At 36.0% G+C, this 14117-nt stretch overlaps 1 protein-coding gene across 1 annotated transcript; it reads left to right on the top strand.

Annotated features, from left to right (window-relative positions):
* Positions 1-817: 817 nt before the first annotated feature.
* LOC111793539 (uncharacterized) lies at positions 818-11257 on the top strand. Its single transcript, XM_023675466.2, has 9 exons — positions 818-1072; positions 1535-1615; positions 6646-6766; positions 6877-6971; positions 7189-7260; positions 9594-9881; positions 9988-10096; positions 10538-10724; positions 10867-11257. The coding sequence occupies exons 1-9, from the start codon at positions 1049-1051 to the stop codon at positions 10967-10969; spliced, it is 1080 nt and encodes a 359-aa protein (XP_023531234.1). The 5' UTR covers positions 818-1048; the 3' UTR covers positions 10970-11257.
* The last annotated feature ends 2860 nt before the right edge of the window (positions 11258-14117 follow it).

Here is a 14117-nt window from a genome sequence, read left to right as displayed (position 1 = left end):
ATTTTGTGATGTTTACTCACACTTGCTCTTGCTCTTGCAATCGTATGCGATGTGAGCCAGTCCTAGAGAACGTTCATTCATTTCAAGCTGTCTGTCTGCTCATTCGTTTTAGTCCGCTATAAGATCTTTCTTATTATGATTTGAACATTAGATTAGAGAATGTTCATTCGTTTCAAGCTATCTGGCTGCTCTTTCGTTTTAGTCCGCTATAAGATCTTTCTTATTATGATTCGAACAGAAAATTCTCTAATTTTCTAGATAAGAAAAAATGTCGGGATATCTCATATGGCTTTGACCTTATTTAAGTGACTTTGGACAAATATTAAATATTTGTCATAATTAAGTAATATATTAAGATATTTAATATGTTAAAATTTATATTTAACAAATTTGAGTCACATTTTAGATATATTTACCCATTTTAACCTAATCAAATTTTCTAATTTTTTTTAATGTATATAATATATATTAATCATTTTAATATTTAATAATTGAATACAATAAATACATTTTCTTCTTTGAATGTTTTCTCTAACTTTTATAAATATCAAAACATAGTCCAAAAAAGACGATATCTGCTAGACTTGACTTGAGTTATTAAACTATTTTTTAGACTAACTAAATGGTTCGGGTCTAAATTTTTCAACACAAACAACACTCAATTCGCATGTGTGCGAATATAGCATTTGTAAATGAATAATTGAAATTAATAAAACAATATGGCGATAAAATATTTTCCAAATTATTGAAGAAAAATAAAAAAAATATTCCAAAAGAAATTGAAATTTCAGTCTTAAAGAAAAAGGAAAAAAAGAAAAAAAAAAGAAAAAGAAAGTGTAGGGGGGAGGGATCGGCGAAGCAAAAGAAAACGGTGGGGGTTTCGTTGTGCTTCACTCAGGTAGAGAGAGCTCAAAGCCATTGATACCCTTGGTCGAGACATTTCAGAGCTTTGGAGATCTATATCCATGTCGTTGAATTGTTAGTTTTGCCATTTTTCCATACCGGTCCAACTTTGTTTCATCACAGCGTCTCCGCGTCGGTCACTGCAATGGTGGTCTGCAAATGCCGCAAGGTACTACGATTCTCCCTCTTCCTCTCCCTTCTGTCGCTATTGTGTTGTGCAGGGCAGGATTATACTTGTTATTTTTCCTTTTCATTTCTGATTCGGGTTGTGGAGGCTTGATTGATGTTGAAATTGGGATCGGATCCGGGGTTGGGAGCTTGGAATTTGAAGCGATCTGAATGGTTGACTAATTGATTGTATGTAGAATTACGGAATTATAAGCTCATTGCTACGGGGGTAGTTTTAATTTTCTATGGATTTTCATGAATTTTGTAAGCATCATTATTTGGATCGAGGAAATGTCCAAGTTTACTTCGCTATGTTGCTTATTGGTTTACCGTTTAACTGAAATGCGGTTTCTTATTGTTTCTGTAATTTGTTATCGTGATAGCCTTGTTTTTTTTTTTTTTCTGGCTTTGTTAAAATCAATGAACTTGAGAATACTTTTGCTTTGTGTTTTTGTTGCTTCAGGCCACGAAGTTGTATTGTTTTGTTCATAAGGTTCCCGTATGTGGAGAATGCATATGTTTCCCAGAACACCAAATATGCGTGGTAAGCTTATTCATCATTTTACAGTAGGGGGAAAATACTGTTTGTATTTCAATCTCTTATGGCATGAGTTTCTTTTGCAATTTATTTCAATCTGTTTTCCGACTTCTCAGTTGTATTCTCTCTCTCTCTCTCTCTCTCTCTCTCTCTCTCTCTCTCTCTCTCTCTCTCTCGTATGTTCCTGTGGTAATTTTTGGCGGTTCACAATATGGAGTGTTGATAAATATTTGTATAATTAGCTACCATGGGATCACCTTTGTATTTTCCACCTTTTGTCTATAGTGCAGAAGGGATCATTTACCAAAGAGTTCACCTGATTATATAGGGAGAAATAATTATTTAATCTCATTTTCCTGCTTGAGAAGTTATTCCTTGTTTAGTTTTGTAAAATTTGCTCCAAACGGTATAGGGAGAATGGTATTCCTTCTTAAGAATAACTTCTTAAGCTAAACAGGAAAATTTGCTCTAAACGGTACAGGGAGACAAATAAATGGTATTCCTTCAGCTATACTCTAAACGGTATAGGGAGAATAACTACTCATTTTCCATTGTTTAGATGGAAGGTGGGTGGGTTTTTGTTTCCTTGGAAAGTTGCAAAGTCTTAAAAGTTACTCTCAAGGAGCAAAACCTTTCTATTTTTGGGGATCTTAGGAAAAAGAAAGTGTAGATTATGATTAAAATTAGGGTGAAGTGGGCAAAGGATAGAAACAAAAATATTATTCATGAATATGTGACTAGGGAGGAGAGAGAGAAGTGAATGTGTCTCCTTGGAAGGGGACTTCGAATCTATTATTTGTCAGGAGGATACTAGTTTGAGACAAAAGGTTAAGGTGAAGTGGGCAAAGGATAGAAAAAAAAAAAAAATACCACTTTCTTCCACAATCGGGCCAAAGGAAGAAGGAACAAGGATAGGATTGATTTCTTGGAGAAAGGAGGAACAAGGATAGGATTGATTTCTTGGAGAAAGGAGGAACAAGGATAGGATTTATTTCTTGGAGAAAGATAGTGGGGAGGTGCTAAGGGAGAGAAAGGAGATTATTTCTTTTTTATCAAATCTTTTATGCTCCTACCCTTTCCCTAGGTCATCTGTAGAAAGGGTTAGAGTGGAATCCTATCTCGATAGGGAAGAGCTAGAGGCCCCTTTCACCTTAAAGGAAATTTGTAAGGTGGTTTTTGGTTTTGATAGGTTTGTCTCCTAGTCTTGACAACTCCACTATAACCTTCTTTTAGAAGCATTGGGACAACATTAAGGAGGACATGTGGAAGTTTTTTTGTGAGTTTCATGAGCGGGGTATTACTGATTCTAAAATGAATGAAACCTATATATGTCTTATTCCAAAAAAAAGAGAAGACAAACAAGGTGGAAGATTTCAGACCCATAAGTCTTATAACAAGTTTGCATAAGATTATTGCTAAGACTTTAGCTGGAGATTAGGAGAGTCCTTTCAAATTCCATTTCCAATTATCAGGGAGCTTGCACAGAAAATTTTGGATTAAGTTCTTATGGCTAATGAAGCCATCGAGGATTATAGGGAAAGAATAGAGGAAAGGATGATTTTTAAGTTTGACTTTGAGAAAGCCTATAACCATGTGGATTTAAACTTTTTGGATAGAGTTTTGGGGAAGAAGGGTTTTGGGTCAAGTGGAAAACTTTGATGTGGAACTAAGTTAGGACCCAAAGACAAGATTTTTCTTAGTTCTCTTAGTGGTTGATGTTCTCAGTAGGCACGTGTTGACATTAGGGGAAAAGGTGGGATTGAGGGCTTCAAGGTGGGTAACGACTTGGTTTATCAATCTCACCTTTAGTTTTTTGATGACACTCTTCTCTTGCTCTCGACATGAGAGTTATTTTGCTAATATAAATAGATCCTTGTCTTTTTCTAAAGCTTTATCTGGTCTTGAGATTAACAAGAGGAAGAGTTCCATTTTTGGTATAATTTGTTGTCCTTCCAAGATAGCGTTGTGGGTCGTGGCTGTGGGGGTGAGGTTAGTCAGTTCCCTTCTACTTATTTAGGACTTCTTTTGGGTGGTAATCCTTAAAGTAGAGATCATGGGCATTAATATTTGCACAGAGATCATTGAAGAATTTGCTAGCATTTATGGTTGTAAAAAGAGAGAATGACCAAATATGTACCTAGGACTACCTCTAAAAGGGAACCACAAATCCTTTTCCTTTGGGAAGATTATTATTGAGAAAATAGGAAGAAGGTTGTCAACATGGTCATCACGTTATACTTCAAAAAGCGGAAGACTCACCCTAATACAAGTCACATTATCCAACCTCCCTACTTATTACATGCCTCTATTTGAAATGCCACAAAAAGTGGCCGTGGATATAGAAAGACTATTCAGAAACTACTTGTGGAAAGATGACGCAAACCTTGTTGGTTGGAATATTATAAACCTCCCAACAGAAAAGGGAGGCCTCGGTCTTCTCTCGATAAGGAGGAAGAACAAAGCTCTCCTCGCCAAATGGATATGGAGATATCATCATGAAGAAGAGGCCTTATGGTGAAATCTTAGGCTAAATATACTTTTACATCAAACAAAAATCACCCCCTCCATCTTCTACAAAAGGGCCTTGGAAGTACATAAAGAAACATCAAAATCTCATCACCAACCGAACTCGCCATAAGGTGGGTAATGGGGGAAGCACATCATTTTGGACTGACCCATGGATTGAAAACACCACGCTAACCTTGAAGTATCAACTTTTGTACAGGCTCTCTCATACAGGCAAGCCACGATTAAAGAAACGTGGAATGTTGTCAACAAATTTTGGGACCTGAAGCTTGGTAGGAATTTAAAGGATAATGAATCAATGGAGTGGGCCAAATTAAGCCTTGATCTTGCCCCTGTGGTATTGTCAAACAAAGAAGACTCATTGACTTGGCTCCCCAGTGCTGACGGGGTCTTTTCTACAAAATCCTTAATGATGAACATGGGTAAAAAAGTAGAAGCAATAAATCCCACGTTAGCAAAGACAATATGGAAAGGACATCAACCTAAAAAGGTGAAGTTCTTCCTTTGGGAAATAGCGCATAAAGCCATCAGCACAAGTGAAAATCTTCAAAAAAAAGAATGTTTTACATCACTCTTTCTCCAAATTGGTGTCCATTATGTCAGAAAGAAAACGAATCACAAAGTCACTTGTTTATGCAATGCACATACGCAGAATCTTTGGACAACGATTCTCAATGTATTCGGATGACATCTCACATTTCCTAGGGAGGTAAAGGATTTTTTGGATATGACTTTAACATACCACCCTTTCAAGAACACAAAAGCCCTATTATGGAAAAATCTTATCATGCCTTTCTTTTGGAATCTGTGGAAAGAAAGAAATCAGAGAATATTTGTAGAAAAGACACAGACCTATACAAAATTTTTCGACAATGTTGTTTACCAAGTTATATCTTAGTGTAAACTGTCTAATATTTTTACTTCCTATAGTTATACCTCCCTCATTGCAAATTGGGAAGGTCTTTTGTAAATACCATGGATTATACATCCCTCTTGTAAATTTCAATCTTCAGAAATTGTCTGGTCAGGGGTCATGTTTTCTAGAACTAATCTTAGAAAAGTTTCAGAAATGGTTGTCTGGTTGGTAAAAGTTTTATTTTTCTTCCAAAGCAGTCTTAAGTGGGATTCCCATCCTTTTCTTATCTTTATTTAGGATCCATGTTACTATGAGTAAAACGCTTGAGAGACTGATGAGGAACTTTTTGTGGGAGGAGGTTGAGGAGGGTTGGGTCCCATTTGGTTAAGTGGGAGTTGGTGTTGAAGCCTGTAGAGCTTGGAGGCTTGAGTATTGGGAGCTCTTGAGGTTGTGCAATGAGACGCTTTTGGCAAAGTGGCTGTGACATTTCTTTTTAGAATCTGACAATCTGTGGTATAAAGTGATTGTGAATAGGTACGACTCTCACCCTGTTGAGTGGTTTTGAGGGGCTTCAAAAAGGGAAAAAAAAAAAAAAAAAAAAAAACGCTGGAAAGCTATATCTTCATGTTTTCTTTCTTTTCTCAGTTTATCAGGTGCTTTGTTGGGGAAGGATGTGAGTTTTTTTTTTTTTTTTTTTGGGAGGATCTTTGGGTTGGCGATAAACCCATGTGCTTCTTTTTCCTTGTCTCTATTGCCTTTTGAATAAGAGGTTGTATTTGATATCCTCCGTGTTGTCTTCTCTTGGTTCTCTACTTTAATCTAATGGTTACATTGTTCGCTTACTGATAGGGAGGTGATTGATGGGGTGAGGCTTCTTTATATCCTTTGAGATCAGGTTGTTACTCTGAGATGGAGAGATGTTAGGGTGTGGACCCCTGATTCTTCTAGGGGTTTCTCTTGCTGTTCCTCTCTTTCTATATATATTTTTGGAGTTTCCACCTCAAATACCTTTGGCTTTGGGGTCACTTGTCTGATAAGAAATCTCATGATGTTTCTTCTCTACTCTATTTGTTGGTTGACTTTTAACTTCACCTTGGGGCCAGGGATTTTTACATGTAGACTCTAATTCTTTGGAGAGTTTTCTCATAGTTCTTTTCTTCTCTCTTCTGTGCACATTATACCTTTGTTTTTTTTCATTTTGCAGTTTTCTAAAGCGTTATTATTTTTTTATTGAAACCAAGTTTTCAGCGAGAAAAAATGAAAGAATATAGAAGGGTCCAAATAGGGCAAAAAATGTGGGCCAACAAGAAAACTTTGTCTAAAAAATGACTGCCCAAATGAACCCAACAGAAACCTAATGAGAAAGAAAACTGTTGTAGTCCAAAAGAATAAGACCAAATGAAAGATCACAGTAGTCATTATTCACAAACATTGAAAGCACGACATAAACTTAGAAAAAGAACAAACGTTCCCTGTATATCTTCCCCCACTAAGATTCTATTGTTTCTAAATCAAAATTTCAAAAGTACACCTAAATAGCTCCTTTGTTCAGCTGCTGCAATAGAATGACTTAGAATATGAGCAATTCTCTTTGTTAGGCTTTATTCCTTTTAGGTTTGTGCTATGTTAATGTTGTGCTTCTTCTTCCTTTAAGATTCGCACCTATTCAGAGTGGGTATTGAATGGAGATTATGATTGGCCTCCAAATTGCTGCCTGTGTCATGCTACACTTGAGGAAGGAACTGGTCCTCAAACTACTCGATTGGGATGCTTGCGTATGTGACTTTGTATATTTACTTACCTTCTTTCCATGCAATTTTTAAGAATAGAGTGGATTTCAATTGAAATGTTGAAGTGGTTATGTAATTCATTGTTCTCATGCTAGATGTTATACATACGGATTGCTTGGTCTCACATATCAAGAGCTTTCCTCCATCCACTGCCCCTGCTGGCTACGACTGCCCCGCCTGTTCCATTTCGGTATGGTATATATGTACACTTTTTATTATTTAATTCAAATTCATATATGATCCCAGGACATGCCTTTGACACCTCTATGTCATTGTTGTGTTGTTTCTTCTTGATGATGAATTTTTCAAGTTCCCGGATTGATGTGAATATAGTCTTCTATAATGGAAACTACAATATTGTCTCACATGTCTGATTACTTTAAGATACATGTATATTCTTGGTGCAGATATGGCCTCCGAAGAACATTAAAGATTCAGGATCTCGCCTACACGCAAAGCTAAAGGAAGCTATCTTGCAGGTTAGGCTCACATGCCTGAGAAATTTTTGGGGAGATGATTATCTCAGTTTTCATATGACTATTTCTATTTTCTCTTCCTTAGTTCTTGCTTTTACTGCCTGTACAATCCCAGGGGATGTGTGATGCTCTAATTAAGAAACTAAAGAGTTGCAAACAAATGGGAAAATTACTGGATACTCAATATTAGATACTGCAGAATGATACCACAGAATGATAATAAGCTGAACTTTATCCCACAGTTCAAGTTCCAATCACTCTCCTTAAAATTATTCTTCTTTCATTTCAAGTCACCTATAAGATCGCTCAATCTTTAATATGCTTCTTGAGCTTGATCTGAGTAAATTCATAGAATCTTCCAGGGTAGCAAGAAACACTCAAGAAGCTAAAAACCTCCCATAATCCTTGAATAATCACTATCACAAAACAATAATCAGATTCATCGTCAAGCTTCTCCTCCACTTGTATTGCACGAGCATGGGGTCTATGATGTATGACTGGATGCCCCATTTGAATTTACCGGCCTTCTGCTTTTGAAGCTAGAGCAGATGAAAATGGAAACTACTTTTATTTTTCCTCTCCTTTTCTCTCTTGGAACTTCGTACTTCTAAGTAGGAATATAAAGGTCATGGCTAGGAGCCCCCTTGAGCCATCTTGAAGAGAAGGTGAAAAGGAGTTGCAAGAGCCTGCCATCTACTGTCCTATCTCTGTGATCAACCTAAAGTTAACCAGAGATTTAAAAGAACGATGTTGTATTTTGTAGACAGCTTAATCAGAGGGAATTCGAGCAAAATGTTGATCTCTCATTTTTTAATCAGTAACTTTCAGGCTCCTACAATGATGTTTGAGGAAACTAGAACTTAGTTTCCATGCAGTTTGAGTAACCTTTTTGTGAAGTCTATACAACAAGCTTACTAGAGGAATAGAAATTCTTGATGATCATATCCGAAGGAAAATGCCTAACTTTCTACTCTCTCCAAATAGGCGTGTGTTATGCAAAAGAAGCCCCGAGAGTCTTGTTCATTGAATCATTGCCCCTTTTGGGCAAAGCTCTTCAGTATCTTTGGGGTTAGTTGGTGTTTTCCCTGCTCTTTTGAAGAGGCCATCCATTGGCTTTTTCTCGGCCTAAATCTTAATCACGTGGCTATAGTTGTGTTGTTTGATACAGTGGATGCTGTCCTGTGGTGTCTTTAGCTAGAGCAATATAAGAGAACCTCCACTCTGCAGCAGCAGATGAGCTTTGAAAATCTGTGGGATCTTATCAAGTTTCATTCCTCTTCTTGGTTTCTTTTCTAAATTCTTTTGTAGCTATGATTTACATATTTTGGCCAGTTGGGAAGCCTTTTTGTAATCCCTTTGCCTTTTGGGGATATCTCATCTCCCTTCTTTTATGCATGACTTCTTAAGTGAATATATTTCTCTGTTTAATAGTTTTTTTTTCTAAGATAAAAATCTTAATGATCTTCTTTGTAAGGCTATCTGAAAGGTTAAACGCCCTAAAAAGTGTAGGGTTCACCTAAAAACTGCGTGCTTTAGGGGATGAGTGTGACAAAGTATAGGGATCTTTACAAATGCCCCTCATCAAGTTAGTGCTTTCTTTGGGAAAACAACAAAGAGCTGTACAGGTGCCTCTCATTAAGTTGGTGCAGTCTTTGTGAAAACAGCAGTGAGAATGCCCACCTCTTTGTAGCTACCTTTACACTGAAGCTGTGGTGGATGTGCAATTATGAATCTCATGTAGAGTTCAATCCTGGCTTGAATTACGGGACCTACACATATTAGTACAGTATACTGGCATCCTGGCCAGAACCACACGTGCAAGTTTCCTTGTATGTGGCTCGTCCATGCTTTTCGAGGTGCTGCCTGCAACAGAAAGGAAGGGGTTCATGTAGCTGCTGCGATATGACCTACTCGAACAATCGCCCTACTTCATTAAAACTTTTTTTAGCTTGCTGTTTTGTCTATAGGCTCAAATACTATTTAAGTTAATGATGTCCAACATGTGCATTATCAATATTGAAATGCAGAGGAAAGCTTTAATCATATAAAATACTATCTAAACAAACAAGGTTATCTCCCAAATAGAAAATTATCCAAAAAAAAAAAGGTTGAGCTATTTAGCAAAAGTTGAATGTTATTATTATTATTATTTTTTTACAAAATCTACACTATTGACATTTTTTTTGATCATCCTATGGGATCTTCACGGTGGAACATTGTACTGAATGAACTTTATTTGAGACTCTTTGAGTCTCATCTAATTCCTGGTTCTATTGCTATGTTGCTGGTTGTACCATGTTATTGTCTTACTAGTATTGTTTCTTTTTGTTCGTCAGACTGGTCTGGAAAAGAGTTTGTTTGGAAATCATCCAGTAGGATTATCAGCAACAGAATCCCATGGGCCTCCCCCTGCCTTTGCCTCAGATCCCTTGGTTTCCTCTTCAGGAGATGCACATAACAATAAGAGCTCATTAAATTCAATAGCAAACGTTGTCTCAAATACGGGTGAAGGATTCTCAGCCACAACTGGAGCTGGATCTTCCAAAAATAACATTTCAGATATTGTTGAGATTGAAATTCCTGGTCCAGAAGGGAATTTTGTGAAAGGCTCAAGTCCTTCAGCCGTAAGAATATCTTCTCATTGAAAGATGATTAGTCAACATATTATTCATTTGCTTACTTTCAGTTTATTCTCATACCATTTATTTTTAATTTTCGAATGCAATCCAGCCTGTTGCTACCACAAGAAAGGGTGCAATCAATTATGACAGGCAAAGTTCTGAAATTTCGTATTATGCTGATGATGAAGATGGTAACCACAAGAAATACGTTCGAAGAGGTAAGTTACATGCTTATCAAACGTCACTTAAGTGGCCATTTGTTTCCCTCTTTACTCTCATCCGGGAATTGCATAAACTTGTTCCTTGTTAAAATAGACATCAAACTCGTGGTCATATATTTTCTTCCCTTTTAAGTTGTGATGTAACTAAGTTCATCTTGAAAGTTCTTGATAATGGGACAGTAAGCTCACCATTTCCTTACGCAGCACATATTTTGGAGACTCTTTAATTTCAGCACCATTTTATTTTTTGTTTCCACAAAATAGAGCAGTGAGCTCCTTGCTTCAGTCATGGTTTTGGCTTCTTAATTTTCTGCCTTGTCAATACTAATATTAGTAATTGTTTTTGTTGTTGATATATTCCTTAGTTTACTTTACACATTTTTGCTGCATGTTATTTTGGTAATTATTGTCATTACTCCATTTATTTGTTGCCTGCAGGTCCTTTTAGGCACAAGTTTCTTAGAGCACTACTTCCTTTCTGGTCGACAGCATTGCCAACCCTACCCGTGACTGCGCCTCCACGTAAAGATTCATTGGGTGCCAATGATGTCAGTGAAGGCCGTGTTCGGCACCAAAGACCCTCCAGAATGGATCCCAGAAAAATTCTTCTTGTCATAGCAATCATGTAATTCCCGTATATTTATATACCTTTTTTTTCCTCTCATTCTCTTAATCATATGCTTTATGGTTTTGCTTGAAGCGCTCCTTTTTCTTAATTGTGTAATGTGTAATGTGTATGTGCATTGGATTTCCTGAATCATGTGCAGGGCATGTCTGGCAACCATGGGTATTTTGTACTACAGACTTGCACAAAGAGGTATAGGAGAAGAAGTTGTGGAAGACGAGCAACAACTGAAAGCAGCACAATGAGACCATATTGGAAGAGGTCTATAATCTTTAGCTCTTACCAGCCTTGTAGCTCGCATTAGAATTTGTATGGCTCCTTGATATCGGACCTTTTACGAGTTCATGCAGACGATATACGAACACTGTAAGTATCTTTTACTTGAGGCTTTTCTGCCACAGTGAGATGAAGTTTTTTTTTTTTGTTTTTTATGCGAGCCTTTTTGTCATCTTACAACTCTACTTGTGTTCCTTCACATGTAAGGATTGTGGATCAGAGAATTAGGTTAAAGAAAAGATCTTTGATTTGAACTATTTGTTTTGTAATTACTCATTCAGTCAATAATTTTACATCATAGGGGTTTTTAGTTTGTGTTGCTCCAGTAGTAAAGAGTTATTTATATGATACTCACGTAGATATCTTAATTGATTAGACAGGGAAGATCAATTACGCCTAGTAATATGACTTTTATGTGTTAAGATAAGTATGAATAGACGTCCAAGCCTCGATAAAATACTTTATTTTTAGTTCTTAATTTTAGAAAATGGTTTCACATTTTAATTCTTAATTAAATTTCCTAAAACTAAATAGATATGAAAAGTAATATACTTAGTAGATATTAATACCCATTTTTGTCCCTTTGTCTCTATCACTAACAAAGTGGAGAGCACAACATATTACATATTATTTTAATCATTAAAACTAGATATTTAAATCAATAAAGAAATGGAAACTCAAATAGATTAAGTAAGCCATGTTTTAATTATTTTATGTTTGAGCAACATTATATATATATATATGGTGTTATTAAACATTATATTAATTTATAACAATTTGGTTAACAAAAAAAAAATAATAGTTATTACATATACTTAAAAACATCTTCTGATTTGGTAGCTCAATCATTGATGTTAAGCGCGTTTGGCTTGAAATTTTTTTAGTAAACATGTGAGTAAGAGAACAAAACATGCTAAAAGAACCCAGGTTCGTCTGCAAAAATTCTAGAATAAAGAGTATATACACGAAAGTATATTTGAAGTAATTTTTCAAACCATTCGAACAATAAGAATATGTTTCATAACTCATTAAATATGCATTAACAAATAACCGTGTGAGGCATGAAATCGTTTGAAATATAATAGACTAGAAAAATCCTAAAAACCAAAAAAAAAAAAAAAGAAATATAATAGACTAGAAAAATCCTAAAAACCAAAAAAAAAAAAAAAAAAAGTATCTATATCATCCGGATCCATATGCTAAATTTCATAGACGAAAAGTAACTATGGACTCTATTTTTCTACTATAATAAGGTCGTTACCATATGTATGATATAACTGTTAAGTGTAGAAATATTAATTTAAAGTAATTTTAAACGATGTCATGAACTTAAACATGTGAAGTAAGACTATAAAAATAACACTAAGAAAATGGTAAAGCGGAAAAATAAAGTGTAGCATTTGAAGAAAAAAAAAAAATCAATGTCTTGTTTTGACCTTAAGGGCTATAGAAAGACATAATGCAGCTATCCTAATAGTGGTTCGACGACTTTCATTGTGACACCGCGATCATCTATACAGCCATGCCTTATCTTTACTTGAAATGTACGAGTAGCACATGACTTGAGTTTTTTAAGAAATACTGACTAAGTAACTCTACTATTGGGGTCGGAAAATGCACACACATGCAACATGGAGAGACCTATCATTTGAAAAACATTATAACATGCTCTTAGGCAGCTTTCGAGTCTAGTCAAGGTTGGATGTGTAGTGCTTCTCTAAACATGGCCCATGCATGCAAGCATGGGTCCACTAGGCGGGTTCGCACACCCTCACCTTGCTCGTCGGGCTAGCACTCGCTAACGGACTGCGCCAAACATCAAGGAGGGAAAGGACTTGCATGACATCATTGCGAACATAAATGTCGTAAATCATCAGTCGTGATGTACGTATATGTACTCACCATAACGGGGAAGTATTTCGATGCACATGACACACAAATATGCATGTGGTCTCTGTAGCTTTTAATAATGACATAATGTATGATGCAAGACAAACCTTCATTTACCTATAACATAATAAGTCTATGAATTATGGTCTAAGGAGGCATCATAGATCATCGGTTTTCTAGCAGTTTTATATAACATGACATGATAATGTTATAACATAGCTTTTATACGTAACATAACTTATCATGGCATCACACAACTTATCGTGACATAACATAGCATATCATGGCATAACATAGTATAGCATAACATATCAATCATACATATGATACGTGCCGGGGTCATTGGACACACATCATCATACATTATACAATTCATCCAACATTGGACACACATCATCATACATTATACAATTCATCCAACCAAGCCGATATTGGAGCCACTTACTTAGTTGACCTGAGTCGGAGTCTCAGAGTATTCCTAAAACTGGCTTGACTTCATCCCTGAAAATTCGTTTCAACCTAGGTGGACCGATAACATCATATTAGAAATATTCTAACGAACTTTATTTACCTAATTCTCAAATAATTTCAAGACAAAAATGAAAATAAATAAAAATAAAAGATGAAAACAGGATGAAAATTAAATTGAATCCAATTATAGGACGGTGCTGTTCAAATTTATTACAAATGAGAAAATAAGTACGAGATACAATTAAAAAATGAAATACAAATAACTCAAATACAAAGATATACAATTAAAAAATGACCACACAACTCTCGAACGCTCCTCCACCTCAATTGACAGCCTGCAAACATCTGAAAAAAAAAAAAAAAAAAAAAAAAGAAAGTAGAAAGGATGATTATAAAAATACTTGGTAAGCAACCTATCTGTAAACTTTCATCGATCCTTATCCTAGTAGGTATCCATGGACTTTACTCTTGGCTCAGGAAGTTTCGGGTCTAGTCTCTGCTGCTATTTAAGCATCTGGGCTGCCTCAAAATTTTAAGCGGTATTTTAACTGCTCATAGACACACTCTAGGTATCGATGAGGTGGTTCACCTATTTCTGGCATTGTAGGTCTAGACACGAATCTCATCTTTAGGGGTGAATTACTTTTCTGTTCTTAAACATAGGTAGCTTGCTTTGCCTAAGAAGTGTGCAACTGGTGTCGTAGGTCGATGCATTACCTCGTAAAGCTCCCTTTTTGGTGGGGACACTATAGTGTG

The sequence above is a fragment of the Cucurbita pepo genome, chromosome 4 (genome assembly GCF_057944985.1).
Source record: "Cucurbita pepo subsp. pepo isolate OVF chromosome 4, ASM5794498v1, whole genome shotgun sequence".
NCBI classification, from domain to species: domain Eukaryota; kingdom Viridiplantae; phylum Streptophyta; class Magnoliopsida; order Cucurbitales; family Cucurbitaceae; genus Cucurbita; species Cucurbita pepo.
Note: the sequence above shows the minus strand (reverse complement) of the source record. Positions and strands in the feature narration are given on the sequence as shown.

Excerpts from the sequence above, each read along its gene's own strand:
- LOC111793539 (XM_023675466.2), top strand. The coding sequence starts at position 1,049 with ATGGTGGTCTGCAAATGCCGCAAG. Across the intron at positions 1,073-1,534 it reads TGGTCTGCAAATGCCGCAAG|GCCACGAAGTTGTATTGTTT; the intron begins GTACTACGATTC and ends TTGTTGCTTCAG. Across the intron at positions 6,767-6,876 it reads TACTCGATTGGGATGCTTGC|ATGTTATACATACGGATTGC; the intron begins GTATGTGACTTT and ends TTCTCATGCTAG.